General features: G+C 46.8%; 2 protein-coding genes across 2 annotated transcripts; one reads left to right on the top strand and one right to left on the bottom strand.

The window, feature by feature from the left end:
• Window positions 1-992: 992 nt before the first annotated feature.
• Window positions 993-2,404, top strand: N7446_014113 (uncharacterized protein; the record flags this gene model as incomplete). The annotated part of the gene is made up of 2 exons (XM_058522852.1): window positions 993-1,118; window positions 1,169-2,404. The coding sequence occupies 2 exons, from the start codon at window positions 993-995 to the stop codon at window positions 2,402-2,404; spliced, it is 1,362 nt and encodes a 453-aa protein (XP_058364803.1).
• An 11,720-nt stretch (window positions 2,405-14,124) lies between these two features.
• Window positions 14,125-14,649, bottom strand: N7446_014112 (uncharacterized protein; the record flags this gene model as incomplete). Its single annotated transcript, XM_058522851.1, has 1 exon — window positions 14,125-14,649. One exon carries the CDS (start codon window positions 14,647-14,649, stop codon window positions 14,125-14,127), a length of 525 nt encoding a protein of 174 aa, XP_058364802.1.
• Window positions 14,650-20,577: the final 5,928 nt, after the last annotated feature.

Genomic DNA, 20,577 nt, shown 5'->3' with positions numbered 1-20,577 from the left:
TGGTATGGCGGTGAAAGACGGTGTGGCTCTGGGATCCTTGTCCAATATCAGCTGAAACGAATATCGGAAAGCAGAAGGAGCTGGTATTGTCCCTTTCCGAAGTTCCCGGCTGTGGCTCAGACGACACAAGAAATCCAATAGTTATAGCCAATGGTAAATCGAGACCACGGGTTTACCAACTAGAGTAAAGTTGAAATAGGGGATATTGAACGTTTAAGGGGAATGATCCGTTCTCTCCCCGGAGAGGAACCGAAAATCGGATCCCGGATACCGGATACCGGATACCACGGAGGACAAGCGTCTGGGGTTAATTTATGGAATCTTCAGATCGCTTGCCATTGGAAGTGGGTTAACTCTATTACCTCTGCCTCTTGATATAGTTTGGGTCAGTGCTGACTCTGTTGTAAAATGTCAGACAAGCCCCGACAATCCCCTCTTCGACCCCGGACTTCCCCGCAATGTCTAGCTAGAGTCAAGACCCTCCCTCCGGTCTTCAGTGCGCCACACGATGTTACTGTTGGCGGGGAATATAGCGGATAGGCCGGGAGCTGGAATTGAGACATACAATGGGGCGTAGGTTCTCGCTTGCCCGTTCGAGCCGTTGCATTATCAATACAGATAACCATACACTGTTTTCCTGGTTCTGAATTTAAATACTTAAAAAGGCCCTTGTTCTTCTTTTTCCTGCAACATTTCATCGCCCTGCGATCTATGACAGCTGTACTTCAAGCTATCATTATTTTCAAAGGACTCGATCGTTCATAATCTCATCGAATTTTCACATTCAGTGACGCTGACTTTGGAGCCAACCTTGCTTGGTGGTTGCAGAAACCATGGCACACGCATCTTCACCGAACGGCGCGATGACCAGCCCCCGCGTATGGAATCTGGACTACCCTCAAACCCTTCTGCGTTGTGTCTAATCAAGAAATACGCAGGATTGGCCTTTGTGGTGGCGAATAATGGTTCTGTTTAATGTCAGTGCCTACACCATGTTGGGTAACATGTTTGCTGCCGGCATTACGCCCCTCTTCGGCCTGATCATCGTGGATTTCAAAGTCAGCACTGGCCAAGTCTCTACTTTGTCATCATATGCCCTGCTGGCCCTTGGGATTTCGGTACGTGAGAATCCTATCGTATGTTGACGAAGTAATCTGAGCAAAGGCAGAACATGTTCGCGGTTGTGGCATCCAAATACATCGGGAAACGATATACAATCCTCATCTCTCTCGCTGTGTTCACTGCTTCCAATGCTTGGGCCGTGTACGCGACGACCTTTCATTCACTCATGGCGACAAGACTCGTTGGTGGCCTCTCCGGGGGAGTCGTCGAAGCCCTCGGCCCAGAGATTATTGTGGAAATATTCCACGAGAAACACCTTGCTTCGGCCATGGTCATCTATGTAGGATTCCTGGCAGCCGGATCCGCTATTGGACCCGTTGTAGCTGGGCTTATCGGAACCGCGACGGGCGAGTGGCAATGGTACTTTACGTTCCTGGCAGTTTTTGCTGGGGCCATCATGCTGCTTTGCATCCTGATGCTCCCGGAAACTACCACTAACTCACAGTCCATCAGCTTTCCTAACCAGCTTGCGGAGCCAGTCTCCAAGAGGGATGCTGAGCTTACCGAAAATTCTGAAATCGCCTTTAACCCCCGACAAGAGGATAATCTTCATGATGTATGGGTATCGCGATCCTTCAAGGTTCAAAATTCAGATTGGAACCGAGATGAAACTGCAGTCCAGTGTTTATATGTGCCCTTCTTGATGCTTTCTAAGCCTGCTGTTCTCGTCACAACTATTGTATTTGGCCTGACAATTGGATGGACCGTTGCCTGCTCCATTGTGTTCTCCAATGTCTTCCAAAAGCCACCCATGTTGTGGACTGCAAAAGCCGTCGGCTTTTTGAATATCGCTCCGTTGGTTGGACTGATGATTGGTCTTCCAATTGGCGGCATTTTAGCAGACAGATTGTCGGCCCGTTCTGCCAAACGACATGGGGGTATTCATATCCCGGAAAGTCGACTACTCATAGTCACCATTGGTGGTTTTCTCAGCCCTGCTGGTGCTCTCATTATTGGGCTCACTATGAGCTATCACACTCATTGGGTTGGACAAGCCATTGGATGGGGTATGCTGTCACTTGGTCTGACTGCATCTGCTAATATTCTCCTCACTTACGCGGTTGACTGTTATCCCACCCGTGCTGCACATACAGCGTTGATGGTGAACGTCATCAAAAACCTTCTGGCATTTGGTGTGTCATTCCGGTCAATGGATTGGTATTTACGTGATGGTCCTCTAAAGCAATTTGGTGCTATGGCAGGAGCTCTGTGGGCGAGTTACCTGCTCGTGCTACCACTTTACTTCCTTGGTGCGAAAATCCGAACTCGCTTCCACTCGTGAAAAGAAGGAACAGTTCATATAGTTACGAAGAAATAGCACAGGAATGGACGAGTTATTGAGTGACTATTGAATTCAGTTGGTGATAAATGTCAAAAATAAACAATCATATGACCGTATCTGTTCATCACATTCTTGCAATAGCAGGATTTGAGGGGAAAAATAAAAATAAAGATAAAAAGATATCAAAATGCACCATTATTCAATCGTATAAATTTCAGTTATTGTTCATGCGGGCCATACCTAGCGTGATTTCAACGATACAGATGATAAAAAGAAGAATACAAATGGATAAAAAGAGAACGCGGATTTCCATTAATGTCAACCAGTTCAAGATGCCCTCGTAGACGCGTCGCTCTTAAGATTATCAATGACTCTACTTGGTCTAGGGAAATCTGTCACCTTTTCAGAGGTTGGATTGTGCGGGTTGCGAGAGTATTTTGAATTGCTATCTCAGATTGTTGTTAAAGTACACTTGACCTTATTTCTTTTCATACAGGGCGATATCTGAAGTCATTCTTACGATCTAGATAATGGAGAGAAGATACACTTGGCTAAACACGATATACTTCCCTGCATCTACCAGCTGAAACATGATTTTTACTTGATCGTAGGTGAGTACCATTAATCGAGCACTAAAATCACCTTGCTCGCATTCGTGCTATCTAAACCGACCGAGTATTGGTATTGCTACTGCTCGTCGAAGGATCTCCGTAAGAGCGCAGGCATCCTATCCCAGACAGGCTTTTTATGCGGAGTGTAATTATACACGATCAGCATCTCAGTTGACTGAGCAATGAGGCCGGTAGATTTTGTCCTCAGTTATTCTCCTTTGACTTGCAATAGATAGCTTCATTTTGTCTTCTAGATCCATGAAACTGTCGTAAATATCACCTTTAACTGCAGATATGGACATAATGATGTTTGTTAATACTTAGTGTTTGCGCCAGAAATTTTAGCTCATGGAATTTCTCGTTAGCCCAAGGAGATCATAACATAGGTTGATGGGTTTAGTCGTTTAAGCAACCCTAAATTACCCACAATCCCACAAAGAAAGTTAATTGAACATTGCACGGAATCTGCTTTCCGATTGCGTGGCACACCCCCTACTTTCTGTGGAAGAGCCCATACTTTATTTACTTCAGGTCGAGAAAATGGGGCGGAGACTTACCCCTAGAACAGGATGCTTATAGGCCGATCTACATCTCCTTATTGAGCAGGGTAATTTTAATGGACCGTAGTTGTGCATTGAGACGCATTGTCTTATTCAGAGCGGACCTCCTCCCTGTGACACAGACGTGGTGTTTTTTACCCATGTGTTTATCTCAGCGCAAGCAAGCCTCCTAGTCTCTTTCAGTCTTAGACGCGTTGATCGTCTTTTTCGAACATTCGCCCCTAAACCGCTGTGCATTTTGCGCTCTTACCTCATTAGTGTATTCTCGTCGTTGTTCCGTAACATTAGAGTTCCGTCGTACTACAGCGGATATCAATATTCCGGTAGTACGTCGAATTTGGCCATGCAGTCCCCCAAAAGATATTGTCAAGGCAACTCTTGCTAGGTGGGCGGTATTTATCAGATCATACTCTGCCAGCCCTAGCATGTACAATGGACAATGTCGGCTTTAAAAGCGTCTGTGGGGGTCAAAGCCTAGCCCACAGTATAGCCGCGTCACAGAACGACCCCCACCCCTTGGGTAGGATACGGTCCTGTGACACGGCTACCGTTAGAACTGACATGTGCTCGTTCTAACAATACTAACTGCATAGACTATTCAGCGATTGTGGGTCTTGAGTATATACTATGAGCTTCGTGATAACACAACTAATTCAACAGATCCCCTTCGGCTGGCTCAACATACATGGGCCCATACATCCCGTTTATAATATGTACGGACACCGGCGCAGCTGCACAGTGATAAAGGTACAGACATGGGCATATGAGCCAAAATGTCGCTGTACACTTTGATATGATAACTGACAGTTTCTGCTCTGTCTTAGCGGCTCAGCCAGCGATTACTGTGGCAGTAATTGTGACCCGAACTACGGTGACTGCTCTAGTACTAGTACCGTAACATCGACAGCCGCATCGACTAATGTAGTGCGACACCATCTGCAACTTCGAGCTCCAATGTCTCACCTAATGGACTCAAGCGCTAGCAATAGTGGCTACACCTGCCTCGGATCTCAGTTCGGAGATTGCTGCAGGCAGTACGGATATGTCACGATTTGTCCTGTATCCGGCCAATTTGAGATGTCAATGACTCTGTATTTCCATTACCCCTATTTCTCACTAACTTATTTATGGGTCCATTCTAGTTACATAAGCTATGCTGACGGATCATCTAACGTGATTCACGGTCTCCCGGGCGACACTGCCGGTCGGGCGACCCCATAAAAAATCCCCCTCAATAATAAAACATGTTTTTTAACCACAACAAAAATGCCCCCCCAACGCTCTGATCGAAAAAAAGTTGATAGAGCAGGAGGGCCGTCTTTTATTAGCTATAAAGGCTATAAAAGATGGTAAATATCCCTCTGCTGCAGCTGCTGCACGATCATTTGATTTACCTGTCTCAACTTTGAAGTATCGGATCAATGGGCGCGAATCTTTGGCTGAGAAGAGACCAACTGGCCATATTTTCACTGAAATTGAAGAGCAATCAATGGAAAATTGGTTACTTGATATGGATACCAGAGGTGCTGCTCTCACGATGCCTATGTTGCGCGATATGGCCAATCTCCTACGAAGTGCCCAGAAAAATACCCCCTCCACTATCGGTGTCAATTGGCCTACTCAATTTATCAAACGACGCCCGAATTTATCCAGTCGACTCTCTCGAAAATACGACTATCAGAGAGCACTTTCAGAGGACCCTCGAATTATTAAACCATGGTTTGATTTGGTCCAAAATACTATTGAAAAGTGGGGTATCACTTCAGATGATATTTTCAACTTTGATGAGTCTGGTTTTGCTATGGGGGTTGGCGCGACACAGAGGATTATTACCTCGGCTGAATACCATGGGAAAAGAGCTCTCTTACAAGCCGGAAATCGCGAGTGGGTGACTTCAATTGAGTGTATCAGAGCTGATGGAAGTGTTCATCCTCCACTCTTTGTTTTCAAGGGAAAACTTTTTCCAGCGCATCTACGCCAACCCCTCCTGAACAATCAAGAAGGAGCTGGTCTTACTACAAGTAAAAATGGCTGGAGTACCAATGAGATTGGTATTTGGTGGCTAAAATACTACTTTATCCCAAATATTGGGAGAAGGGTAGGAAAATATTGCCTCTTGGTCCTGGATGGTCATGGTAGTCATTTGACCCCTGAATTTGACCAACTTTGTGATGAAAATGATATCATTGCAATCTGCATGCCTTCCCATGCCTCTCATCTTTTACAACCTTTGGATGTGGGTTGTTTTTCGGTTTTGAAGAGGCTTTATGGAGGAGCGGTTTCAACCATGATGCGGAATGGAGTCAATTCTATTGATAAGGAAGATTTCCTTGAATTGATTGCAGATGCAAGAAAGGGTGCTTTTACGGCCTCTACTATCCAGAATAGCTTCTTGGCTACTGGATTAACACCATTTAATCCAGATAAAGTCTTGGAAAAACTGAATGTGCGCCTGGATGAACTTCCTCCTCTTGAGATCCTTTCCCAGCGACCACTCTCTTCCGGCAGTGATAGTGATCCAAATACTCTCTGGACTCTCTCGAAATTCTCAAAATCGCAATCTCGTATCAAAAAAGGTCTAGAATCTTCTTCTTCAATCCTTTCTTCGCCTATTAAACGGGAGATTAAGAGGACCTACGAAATGACCATAAAAGTGGTCCACCGCCAAATTTTCCTCCAAGATCGCTGTATACAATTAGAGGCAACCAACAAAAAACAGACAAAAAAACGAGTGATCAAACATACATTTATTGATCAGAGAGGCATTTTAAGGGGTCAGGAGAGCAGTCAGAGTGATGTGGTTATTGAGAAGAAGGATGTATGTAAAGATATATCTTTGCTGGAGATGCCTGTAGAACAACCTACAGAACCTGCTTTACCCTCTATGCCTACAGTTAGGCGGCAGGTCACCTGTTCTGGATGTGGTACTAAAGGTCATACGTATATTAAATGCCATACACGTGTTAAATAGCAAAATTTAAGTTGTTTTTGTGGTATTATTCATGCTTAAAAATTGAAGGTTTTTTCATTTTTGGTGGGGCCGCCCGACCAGCAGTGTCGCCCGGGAGACCGTGAATCACGTTAGTTATAGACCCGGTTTCATGCAGTATTCGTAAGGTAATCGCAACAGGATACTGGTAAGCTAGCTCTAGATCAATGCAAAATGCAATTGGCTGACCAAATTGAAAGTGGATCGGGGAGTGACTACCGTTCTTCGGCTAACTGCGACTCGAGCTATGGCAGTTGCTCATCGTAGTGATTATGGTAAACATATAGCCTGGGGCCCGTAACACAAAAGTATAACAAAGTGGATCATTCTCGTAGACTTGCCTCCAGCTTCTGTTTCAATTGCACCATCTCAACACGTTGACGGCTAGTTTCTTGTGACTCGCCAATAAGACGCATCAGGTCCTCGTCTGAAAACCTACTCACAACTGTTGGGTGAAATGCCCCTTCCAGTTTGGACAGAATTTCCTGTTATTCCTCCAAGAATGAATGTAAATTGTTCTCCCCAATTCTCGTAGAATTAATTCTCTGGGCCTTCCAACGTTGACTGGAGAGGTACTCCATTTCTACCCGATGGCGCTGCCGAAAACTGATTCCATTCACTAATTCATCTTGGGAGGGACTTTTGACGAGAAATAAGAACCTGTGCCATGGTGGTTATGAGTTTCTGCAACTGGGCTGTTATGGCGTCCCATCATAAACTCTTCCAGTTGGTACGGGGGGTTGCGTGAATTGAGACATAATCCAATATGTGGTTACGGCCTCAGCGTCAGAAGGTACATACTAACAGCTCCTGGTGGCACTTGCAGAGTATGGTAGTTTGGGAGATGACAGACCCCAAGTTGCGAGATGTCGAGCAGAGATGGGGACATGAAGTACCATTTGTGTCGGTCATCATCAAGTCGCATTTAGCTTGGCTAGCTGATAGCACGCGGAGTCTGTTAGATCCGGTCAGTCTGCGCAAGGTCGCAGATGTGGTTCATTTTGAGTGGCAGGGGCAGATCGGTGACGTGGAATGTTGTCCATATTTAGCTTCACGTAAGGAGTTATCAATTTCAGTGGAACATCACTTGGATACGGGGTGCAACCCTTGCCAACTGCTGCATCTAGATACAGGCGCGCTAAGCGAACATAACAGCGGCAGCCGACGGCCAGGATGGCTGCGCAGATGGTGGTGTAGTGGAAGGAGTTGTGAAGGATACTCTGGTTACGGAGGAAGCCAAGGGTGACGTTCGTTCGCATTTCTTTTGTTAGTGGTTTACGGAGCGGGGTTTATCTTGTTCGCATTTATACTGTATTATACCAAAGATCAAGGAATCCAGCAGTCCAAAGTGGCGCCAGAAACTTTTAAAGTGTTGTTTAGTATTCGAAAAATTGCATAAGTCCGAAGCTTTCAGGAATTTACTCATTTCTCATTTCGCTATTCAAATCGTAGTATATCTACAGATCAGCCCGAGCCGGTTCACCCGCCCAAACTCTGCGCAGCAATTCCCGAATAGGCGCATGCTCAATCGGACGAGGATTCCAATAAGCATTGGAAATGGCAATATCCGCTGCCTTATCAATATCCTCCTCCTTCATCCCGAAGTCCATCATGCCGCGCTTAACCTTAAGCTTAGTCAGGAGCACGTTCAGGCCGTGGATAGCGTCACCATTGCTGTCGGGCAGAGCGTCGGCGAGCTGCTTCATAGCTTCAGGAATGCTAGGTGCATTGTAGGAGATAGCATGTGGCAGAACAGCGGTATGGGTTTAAGCATGAGGGAGATTGAAGCTGCCGCCGAGGGTGTGGCATAGCTTGTGGGGGATGGACATGCCAACACTGACCAGGCATGTTCCGCAGAGCCAGGCGCCGTAGAGAGCCTTGGATCGGGCGGATTGCGAGGATAGGTTCTCGACAATCTCTGGAAGGGATGATGCGAGAGCTCGTGTCCCTTCCAGTGCCATCATGGTGATGATTGGGTTGGTGTTACGTGCGTAGAGAGCCTAGACTGTCGAAATGCATTAGACTTATATTCTTGGGGCTTCATATGAGTCTATGAGTACTTACCAGCATGAGCGATAGCATTGACACCACTGATGGCACTCATAGCCGCCGGTAGGGTCATCGTCAAATCAACGTCATAAATGACAGTCGCGGGCAAGATCTTAGGATCAAAACGAGTCTTCTTCAACCCATCGGCAGTTTCACCCAAGACGGGGGTTCATTTCACTACCGGCGTAAGTTGTCGGAATGCAGATATGTGGCAGCCCAGTACGAATGCTAATCGCCTTTCCAAGGCCGATGGTACTTCCACCTCCAATGGAGATGACCGAGTCGGCTCCCTTCGCCTTAGCACATTCGAGAGCCTTGTCGGTGATATTCGTAGGTGTGTGCATGGTGGCCTCGCTGAAGATGCCGGCGACTTGACCTTTAAGCACATCCTTGACGGTTTCCGCCTGTCTGAGCTGATAGGGCGTCGACAGCACCAGCGGGGCCTTCACCTGCAGGTGGACGATCTCATCGGGGAGTTTCTGCAGTGTGCCGCTGCCCAAGACGGCACGGCCGAGGTTGGGATTGTACTCTAAGGCGTCCATTTTGTGCTCTCATCTTAGGGCGAGACTTGGGATCTTATAGTCACTCACCCCACCACAATGAGTGTCATCCGCGGCGGGGTCTGCCGGCAGTTGCATTCTGCTGAATTTCCGAGCCATTGCACTTTTTGTTATTTCTTTTGTCGCTAATACAGCAAGTTAATTGGCAGATAGTCTCATTTGCTTCATATGGCCTTTTATTATCATTCATTTCATGCGCGAGGCATGGTTTTCGGTCTCTACGATGTGCGGAAATACATCCATGATTCTAAGTTCAGCATGAATAAGTTCTTAAGAAACCACCCGTGAACGGATACGCGGCTCAACGAAGATTCCCCTCAGCATTCAAATCCAGTGGGACTATGTTTTAAAGATATGTGGGCTTCCGATCGCTCAATCCCTAAAATCGACGCCGTATACACTTTACTGTTCGGGATGAATTCTGCAGAAATGGGTACCAGATAATAACGAGATCGGCAGGACATGAAAATCCATACTTACAAAGCAGAGCCGAATTTGGTAAGACAGCGTCCTTCAAATTCTGTGTTCTATACGCTTAATTCTTTTCGCATAATTAGAACCAACGCCACCACAAATGGCGGGTTGGAAAAAGCTTACAAGCGGCGGGCATTTGCCCGTTAGTCAGTTGGGAAAACGTGATCAAGCCCCCTAATCCCGCTCCGAGCCGAACCGATGCTGCAGTGCATTCCCATACCGCGGAAGGGGCCGCGCTGCAGTAATCCGGGCAAGTTGTATGGAAACTGGAAGAGAAATCTATCTGGTAGTATGGTGCCCGATATGTCCCATGATAAGAAGCGGTGTCTTGTCTTATCGTCCCGATTCAGCCATGTTCCCTACTGTTTCGCGTTCGACACAACCTCCATATCTGATAAGAACTGCAGGCCATAGACCAATATCTTAAAGGTAACGGATAGCTATCATCCTGTGCACTGCCGCTGCTCGACATGGCCATAAGCGGTAGTCCTTCGGTAATCTGTGGTACTTAAGCAAGTGCTTTATGATCCAGCCACGTAACCGTATGTAGATCGACAAGTTCCGTCTGACTCCTTTCACAGCCCGACGCCTCTCCATTTGGCTCGCTGTCTTCCTCAGGTACACCGAGGTTATGTCGTGATCCCTGGCTGAATTTCTTCCAAGTTTTCGTTCAATTCGTTCCACACCTTCTTCTGTGCCTCAATCCCAGCTTCACCTCTCACAAACGACGATAATGCCATGTTGTACACTTTGCCATTCAGCAGGTATGGTAGTCCCAACAAGCATAATAACAGTATCAAAACACTGGGCATACAAGTAACTGCCGCTACCAGTCTGTATCAATGCTTCGCCAATTGGCAATCCTGTGAGGGCTGCGGAGCTGATACTTAACACCATTCCAGTTCGAACAGCAATCTTCTTCGAGTCCTTTGTTGATAATATTAGACTGGCCGGAAACAAGGATTGCGGACTAGCTGAGAATACGCCGTAAAACACTTCGAATATATACAAACTGCTCAACCCTGTAACGCCCATCCTGCTAAACAGCATAATCGATGAAACCATGTCAACCGGAATGAGGAGATTGATCGAGCCAGTCTATCGGTCAGCAAGAATATCTAGTAGGATTATCACTGGAAACTGACACCGACCATTATCAGTCTCAAACTGAGAGAGGTAGACTGACGCTAACGATACCAACGGGAGGGGTGACAAAGCCGCTGCCCGTGCGGGAGTTTTCCGTGAATTTCTAAGGATGTACATGTAAGCGCGGGACCAAGATCTTAAGGCTGACCAACTCGGCATTTTTATCACTTATCATGCAAAATGGTGTGCCCGGGATGATTACAAAGAGGAAAGCGATTGCGAATCCCTCCAACAATGCAAAGGATGTATCCAGGTATATAAAGAGTGTGCGCCTCCTCGAAAGTTGAACTATTCTACCTTCAATCAAGCCAACTTCGATACGAACATTACCAACCCAAGACTTGGTCTTGACAAAATGCCTGCTAAAGTTGCTCTTGCCGGTGTAAGTAACCTTGCCCTCCTATCTTTTGCACTCAACTAACATAGACCAGGGAAGCGGCAACCTAGGCCCAGCTGTCCTGGATCAATTGCTGGACGCTGGGTTCGATGTGACAGTTCTGTCTCGTCAAGATAGTGACAAGACCTTTAACGCAAGAGCCCAAGTCGCAAAAGTCGACTATGAATCTCTTGACTCCCTCAAGAATGCCCTGACTGGCCAGGATGTCGTGGTCAGCACACTTGGTATGAGTGCAGTGCCACGGGACACCCACCTCCGTCTCGTTGACGCCGCTGTCGCCGCCGGGGTAAAGCGGTACATCCCCTCAGAATACGGATGCGACACGACCAATCCCCAGACTGCCAAGCTCCCCGTCTATGGCGACAAGGTGGCCACCCAGGAACATCTTAAAAAGGCCAATAAGGAATCTGGTCTGAGTTATTCGCTCCTCATCACTGGCCCCTTCCTTGACTGGGGCCTCAAAGTGGGATTCTTGCTCAATATTTCCGGACCCGTTGCAACATTGTATGATGGCGGCGAGCGAAAATTCAATGCCACCACTCTCGCCGATGTTGGTCGCGGAATTGCTGGAATCATCAACAACCTCCCGGAAACCAAGAACAAGACCGTTTACGTCAGCTCTGCCTCTGTGTCCCAGAAAGAGCTGTTGGTCTTGTCGGGCAAGAGTCTTGAGACGAAGACCGTCTCGACAATTGATTTGGAAAAGGATGCGTTTGCGGAGTTGAGCAAGCCGGCTCCTAACCCAGGAGTCTTTGCTCCCCTTTTCATCCGGCGAGCAATCTTTGGAGAAGGTTTCGGAAGCCAGTTCGATTCCGAAAAGCTGTTTAACGAGGCGTTTGGTTTGAAGACTTTGTCTGACGAACAAATTCGGGGCTTCTTCGGCTGAACCATTTGTCAATAAAACAAGGATAGCCATATTTAGGATATAGATACGTATGGTATCACATTTATATATATCAAGGATACTTCGTATTCCACGCGCCGTAGTTACTATGAGTTGCAAAATGTCATTGATTGTTTACATGTGGTGAGATCACACATTCAAATTTCCCGATCTCCATCTCGATCTGAGCCCCTTGCATAACTCAATTTACACGTCTTAACAAGAGGACCCCAATAGAATTTGCCAATCTGTGAATTATTGTCAAGGAGGAATCTGTTGTGAGATTCACTCGGGTATCAGTCGCCAAACTACAAGATGAGAGGAGGAAATGCATCAAGACCAGTAGTCCTCTACTGGCAGGGAAGAGATTTGCGACTTCATGATTCTCCAGCTTTACACGAAGTCATCCATCTTCATCCCGGTGTGGACTTAGGATTCTCACTATGTCTACCGAGCACGAGTAGACCCAAGCAGATGGCGACTTTTGCAAGAATGCCAGACGGACCTCTCGAAGTCATAGACTAAGCTGACTCCAAATCAAAAGCTCTTGGTCGTTCGCGAAGCGCCGCAGACTATCCTCCCAACCTTTGGAAACATTGGGGTGTCGCGCACCTGGTGTTTGAGAAGGACACAGATGCGTATGCCACGGACAGAGATATTGATGTGATCAAGATGGCCGAAAAGAGAGGTGATTGTCAAAATGGGTAGGACTCTGTTTGATCCCGACGAGGTGGTTGAAAAGAATGGCGACAAACCGACAATGAGTATCGCGCAACTCGAAAAGGTTGTTGAGAAGATTAATAACGGCAGCCCGGACAAGCCAGTCGAGGCACACAAGAGCATCCCGGACCCATGGGAGGAGGATAAAATGGATATGAGCTGTCTCGAGCATGACTCGGTTGATCATGAGCCGGATTTCAAGGCGGATGCTCAATACTCTCAATCGATGGGCCCAAATAATGATTTTGGAGTTCCAACTTTCGAAAACAAGGGTATGGATATATCGGAAGCTGCAACTCCTCATCAGGAGGCGAGACAGAAGCCTTAAAACTTTTTGGAGACTGCATCAAGCTCGAGGACTACATCGGGAGGTTCGAAAAACCGAACACCTCACCAGTGGACTTTGAACCCCAATCAACGACGCTGTTATCCCTCACCTCCACTTCGGCTCGCTGTCAGTACGCAAATTCTGGTGGGATGTTCAAGGGATCCTCGCCAAAAGAAGGAGAGAGAAGAAGCCAGACTCGTCTGTTCCAACCAGCTTGGAGGGTCAGCTTTTATTCCGGGACATGTATATGGCAGCTCACCAGTGTCTTTAACCTTGGCTCAGTGCTCTCCAGCCAAGGGAAATATGAAGAGGCGTAATCGATGAATTTGAGCGACATGTAGACGTGTCTAGATGTGAATATTACTGGAGGATCATTAAGTTATTTGTCAGGAAAATGGTGATCAGCATCGTATTGACCCAAACGGTACCTCTGGGATTCTAGAGGATTCGATACCAGGTATTCTCGAGGCTATTTTAACCCCCTCGATCCCAGTAGATAGGAGACAGGAATCAACACTCTTTTGATCTCATCATTTTGGGTAGTTCCCCTTTTTGATTCCGTTGCGCCAATCGCCTAGTACATCCATTGTTGTTGGTATCACCAGCTAGGTACCGTGTACACAGTTAAGTGAACAGTGTTTATGCTCCTAAAGCGAAAGTTGATTGATTCATGTAGATAGATGTGTTCGTTCCAGGTCATCTCAGGTTCCAAGATACCCCTTAATCCCATGCACGGACACTCGGCGGTCACAACACCGGAGCCGCAGCTCCGCGCAAGAATGCGTACACCAAGAACGGGACGTTATGTCCCGACAATTGTATTTCCCTAGCTATACAGGATATTCCTGTTATTCTGCGTGCCGAGTAACCGAGCCACCTTGGACGGCTGTGAGCTTGGGAATAAGGTGAAGCTAGATCTCGCGGGCGACGCTGCCCGGCGTTGTGGCATTGGAGGTGGCGCAGGCGCTTTCAGAAATCCCTATATCATATCAGAAGTTCTATATCAAGACATATTTCGGATAAGTCCTACATTTGCGTCCGGGACACGGAGATTGTCCAATGTCTTTGCCCTTCTGGCCAGCAGTGAAGGTCTCTCGTTCTTGTTGACAACGTCGCTGAACATGACACTATATCGCTCCATTTGGATATCCGGGATGTCGACACTCAGCAGCCTTTGAACGGGTGGTTCCTCTGGAGGCGCTTTCCTCCCGCTCAGTGAAAACTTCTGAGAACGTGGAGGGCTTTGATTAACGCCGCCCATGATTGTCTTAGGGTCTACCTCAAAAGCCGGCCACTCTTCCAAAGAATTATTCCTTTCCTTGGGCTTGTTGGACTTCTCGGGTTGCTGAGCCAAGCTTCCATGTAGTTGATTTGATGGCGATGTAAGTGCATTCTTTGCCCTGAACATTCCCCGAATCTTCTTCCACTTGCTCTGTTTGTAAGCTTGGGGGCTTTGTGTCATTCGTTCTGGCTCGAAGATTGCTGTATCGAACCGAGGCGGCGGTAAAGGTTCATCTTCGTTGATCATGCCTGGGCTACCCAGTGCAACTCCTATCATATACTGCTCGGTCGGTCCGTTGCTAGATGGAATGACTTCATACAGTGGCGATGTCACTTGAAAGTCGAAATTCGCACCAGGGCCTGGCGGTGGTCTCATAGAGCATGTCGACTTGGACTTTTGTGAGTCGAATCCTCATGTAGTTTTCCGCGTTTGGATTGCCCATGTCTTTGATGTGTCTACAGATTCCAGCGATCCTTTGTCTTGCAGACGACCCTGGTGAAACACCCACGAAACTCCACAATCGTTCAGCTTGCCAGTGATTGACCTGTGATTCCAAGTGGGCAAGTCTTGGGGGAAAAGACGGTCACCTAGTTCCATAGCTTGTCGAAGTTTGTTTGTACTTAAATCCGGAAACAATAGTATCATGTTTTGAGCATGGTCTAGGGGCGCAACTTCAGGGACCTGGGCAAGTTGCAAGCTTCAAGGGAAAGAGACTGACTAGCGAATTGATTTCCCTCAGCAGGGTCATCAACCATATGTGGACTTGAACATTGCTCAGCAGCTTGGGAGATGAGCGCCGCTGGCTCTGCCAGTGGTGGACTCATGCCAACGCCATTCATATTTTCGGGCGTATTATGTAGCGTAGAACTTTCTAGGCCAGTTGCCGGTCGCGGCGTATAATCGAATGTGGACTGGGTCGGGTGCAAATGTGCGGGTCTTGGCACATCTAGCAACTGGAAAGGATCGAGATCCGTCGGAGTCGAGAAATCAGAGCCTAACGTATTGGTTCTTACGTCTGGACTGGGAACAGACTGGGGGGTTGGATACGAGGTTGTTTCCAAAGGCTGTGATTTTGGCGGATTAATCTCCGATTTCGAAGGTATGGGCGAGATACCGAGATCGTAGGTGAACTCACTGAACTCACCCCAGCCAGTGGCTTCCGTCGTGGGATCTACAGATATAAAATCAGTACATGCGGTGTTGAATAGCTTTTGCCGACTACTAGCTTTGCTGTGTATTCCTCACAGCGAGATCATACAACGCAGTTATGCTTCGAAGCAAATGGCTTTTATGGAGGAAGGAAGTGGGGCCTCGCGAGTGATACAAATTGAAATAGTCGTCTCGCTATGGCGACTGTACTTTGAGGATCGGAAGCAGGACGGAATTTATCTCGTACTGACGAGGCAAATCCAGATACCTTCGAGTCGGCGCATGTTTTGGAGACAATGCGTGAAACCAACTGAAAGTGCAACATTTTCGTTAATGCCTGAAGCACCAATTGACTGTTGGTCAAGAGGTGTACTCCACTCTCCCGGGAAACCGTAGGGCTGCGTTGAAGACGAGGGATTGGATTGGCGGGAACTGGTTGGTTTCCCAGTCTTCTGCAAAGGCGCGCACTTGGGAAAGAGAGGAGAGATCGAGACGTAGGAACTTAATTGTCGAAGTGTTCATTTAACGTTGCGCTATCCTTTGTATCCATTCAAATGCAATTGCGTTGGCCAGACCAATAAATTGGGTCGACGCTTGAAGTAGATCCAGGATTTTCTGATCATGCCCCATAGCATCAGCAATGCGGGATGCTATTCCTGGAAGCCAGAGGATAATGTACAGTGTCGGATAAATCTTGAGGGCTCTAATTTTCCGAAAGAGAATCTCGTGTTGCTTTCTCCTGAGACCTTTGGTCTCAAAGTCCACCCTACTCGTAGGAAGAGTCGCGCCATTCGTAGATATATCCGCGTTGGAAAAGGAGTCAGGGTCGAATTCGTTTTTCAAAGGTCTAGCGGAATCGTGGGAAGACCTATTAAGTCGGCCTTCAGAGAGATCTATTAGCTAGGTTTCTGTTCATCCATATTCAAGTTATAAGTTACCTTTCCTGGAAAGATTTTCCGCCCTTTCGACACCTAACTTATAATGATTTTCAGTGGCATCAACGGTTATTCCCATTGGAGGACTTGGGTTCATTGGTATTGAAGAAGGTAATTCGTCATGGGTACTCAAATCGTTGCTATTGCCGCTCCAGGGTGGATAGTTGACCAGATGCCGAAGGTGTATGTGAACAATCACGCACTGGCAAATGAGGAAGATTATTATAGCGAACCGCCATGCATGCGCAAGCACGTATCGCAAATACACGGGATGGTCTTGGATCCAGCACCAGTTCCCACTGACTGGGTGGATGTAACCCTTTATTAGGGCCACAGAACCTATTTTAGGTCAGAAGAGAGATAGTGCGGCGGCCGAGGTCTTACTAGTGATAATAGGTAATATCCAGACACATCCAACCTGACCAATTTGGCGCCTAACAGTTTGCTTTATGACTGTACGAGGACACAAAACCATGACGAGAGTCAAAATAGCGATTGATAAGGTGGAACAATCCACAGCCTAAGAGTGACCTGTCAGGAACTAGGATTTAGTGTAGATGAAGAAAGACGAGCTAAAAATGCTCAAAAGAGAGATACTGGGAGGAAAACTAACCTGCACAGAAAGTTGTCCGATAAATCCATTTATGGTACAACCAACGCCATCAGCCAGGGGTTTGTTCTTGGTCACGATAACGAGGCCAGAAATGCTGTTATTCAAAGCATTTGCAAAGTCTGCAAGTTCCCCTAAATATCAGTTATCTATCATCAAGGAAAACGGACATGAGAGATAGATATGGACAATTACTTGCAAATAGAAGATTTATAACCAAAGCGTTATGGAAAGGCCGAGGGGTAACCGGCCAAAAATGACGGCTGATTATGAAAGCGATACCTGCGCTAGACAGAATGCTCCCTGAGAGGGTTGTCGCTGAAATCGCAAGATCCATTGACATAGAAATTTGGGATTAGACATAAACGTACCCATGCCCCTGTCTGTGGCAGCAACTTGAGATATATAGGTCAGTGAAAAGCTCTAGAGAAATGTAGTTGAGTCATGGGTTCCGTAATACGTTTCCGGCGCCACCTTTGATTCCCATCGCTGAAACACAACATCCACCACAAAACGCTTTTCAACTTTACTAGCTCTGTCTAGCGTGGTGCTCAGACACTTAGAACACCTCATTCCCCCAGGAAATCAGCTTGAACCGGCAAAAAATGTCATGAATACGAGGAGGCTATAAAGCTACACCAGAAGGTCTGTGCGAATGTGTGAATTGTGGCGAGGAAAACGAGTCAAAGACCTGGAAGTAACTGGATGTGCTTGGATGTAGGCAATTTGCAAACGGTCTGCCATAGCGCAAGGGGCTCTGTATGGACTGTAAACTTGACTAGATACATACATACTGTCAGTAATTTTGTGGCAGATCGGATGCCTGACCCATGTTCTCGAGAATATCTTTATTATTGTGATTCAGGAATACTGAGAAGAAGGGGATCGGTTAAAAGGAATTTACTAGGTTATGCTTTTAATTGGCTATCGATTATCTTTTTGGGGCGGCCCCAGAAGATCCCAACAAAACCCCAGAAAAATCTCAAATAATCCTAGAAGTACCCCAGAAAGCCCCAGAGAAGTCCCATAGTACCCCATCTCCCACCTTTTATCAGGCTAGGGATCCACAAAAAGTTTCACCCGGTCAGAGCAAGACATCCAATTATACTAGGAACCTAGCCTGAAGGCTAGATCGATTAAAACGGAACCATTGCCCGATACCGCTAGTCGAACAGAACAAGACTATTAGAATAGAAAAACCTTACCCATCAGTTACGGAATCAAATAAGTAGATATCAGAATAATTACCCGTATTCGTACTTCCAGTAGGTATAAATTCTCCTGCAAACAACAAGTTTATATTTCAGCAACCTCATCAACAAAGATCCTGCATACTACCTACACGCCACTAAAATCATCTAAATTCTTCAAATTTTAGTAAAGAATTTAAAACGAGCTACATCCATCCCCAATTTGAGATTATTACCTCAAATTACGAATACCTTCAAGCAGGATCATATAGTACTCTAACAGCAGAATCAACACAAGTGTAAAAAACAGGATTATATCTTATTATTTAGCAGATTTATACACGCCAACGCCTGGATTTTATGCAAAAAGGTGTTTTTTCGGAGACTTTTTGGGGTGACTCAGGGGCATTTTGCGGAAGGCTACCCAAAAATGACAATCTGCATGATAGAAACAATAAGGCCAACCATGGTAGTGGTGAGTGAGTTGAACGTATCATTGAAGGCACTTAGGTTCACGAGGCCTCCCATAAGGCCATTGTCAAACCTATATCTGGTAAGTCACGCCCATTAAGTATTACAAGCAAACGCCCATATACTTACCCAATCTGCGTAAAACCCAGCACCGTCAAGGCCGTCACGGCGGCAAAAGGGCATTCTCTTGTAATTTCATGCTTCAGCTCCAAAGCGAGTGATACAATATATGTCACAAGACGTGTGGGTGCGACCCGGAGAGCCACTAAAAGTCTGTCGTAGAGGAGTAAGTTTTGGACCCGTAGGCCTTTGGGCTTGTTGACTTCCAAAACTAAGTTGAGGACTATTACTATACGGCGCCAAGGTTTGCGACCCCACAATAGCTGGGAACTGTATTCCTAAAAGAGCGGCTACGGAAGCTCTCTGGGGTTAGCGCTGAACTTTACTTCAGTTACCGATAGTCAGGCAGTGGTCTATTGTGGAGACCATCCTACCCGGCAATTGAAGAAGCTCGCTCGTATCATATCTCTAGAAAATAGAGCCGAGTATCGATAAATATTCTGCCTCTACTCCGTATAGTGTCTGGACTCAGTTCGAAGGTCAGCACAATTAGCGTGGTTTCAGTTAGTGTATTATATCAACCAATAGGTTGCAAGACTAAAATCCATGACAGTAGATCTGGCAATCTGGCAAGATCGCCTGGTAGTCAATTAGTCCCGGGTTGCCAGTTTACCCTAGCCCTTTCGTATGCAGCAGCCCTCCGCCCTCCCAGTCATCATATAGAAGGCTGTGCTTACGGCTTAGAGAGCTATTACTCTCCATCACAACGATTATGTTTCTCAATAATGTGGGAGCAAAACTCAAAGGGAGCAAAACTCAATTTACGCGCCAATCCCTGGCCAGCCTGACATCCGCTACGCTGCACCATCTGCCTTCAGCCCCTCTCCATTCAGTGTACTTGAACTCTCCACATGGCGCTTCGCCGCATGGTTGCCTGAACTTTGTTTGTCAGCTCGGACAAGCTTTTCAAAGTATTTTGGGGCGGGGGGCCCATGCACGAGGCATGTTGATATTACATGAATAGTTTAACTGAAGCAGCTTTGGTAGCCTATTCATTAGCGGCCTGTACGTTCTAGCTGGAATTGACTTTTGTGGCGGGATCTGACTTCTGTCTTCGTGGTAGACACTGAACCTCAGCCGCCGATTTACGGTGGCATGGCTGAGACAACGGAGAGTGAAGTCGATAATCCGGCGATTCTCGGCATTTTCTTGATTCCACGTTGGTTGTTTCCCCTCCACTGAACCCCTATTTTGCATCTAATCCTTTCCGCTTTGAGCGGTTGGCTGTTAGATCGCCTGGTAGAGAAGCCGAGAGATGGAGAATGGAAAGTAAGGAGAGCGCCAGTATGGTCCGGGATAAGGTCGTCCAGGCGGGATACCCAAGTATATAAGAGAGGAACGGGACAAAAACAAAGTAAAGCCAGTGAAGGGTCGCATCTCTCTATTGTACTTGAAAAAGCTCTGCCGGACTTCATTAACCACGAACCTCCAAAATCTCCCATCTTCCAGACCAATCTTCGCCAGGCTCTAACCTGTGTACTGAACTATTTGCTGGAGTGTGCATCAGCTGAACTTTCCATGGCCGTCAAACCTGCTCAATCTTGGTCTGAAAGCAACGATCAAGCGAGCCTTCCTGGACCAGATGTATTCGACTTCAAGCACCCCATTTGTGCTGCCGAATTCGAAATTAGATTCCCCCTTCTTGCACACGTAGATTGTTTCCCAAACCCTATATCAAAGTACGCTAGGCTAGATTGGA

The sequence above is a fragment of the Penicillium canescens genome (genome assembly GCF_028828765.1).
Source record: "Penicillium canescens strain IBT 15451 chromosome Unknown utg000013l_segment0_segment0, whole genome shotgun sequence".
NCBI classification, from domain to species: Eukaryota; Fungi; Ascomycota; class Eurotiomycetes; order Eurotiales; family Aspergillaceae; genus Penicillium; species Penicillium canescens.
This window is presented reverse-complemented; position numbering and strand designations above follow the sequence as displayed.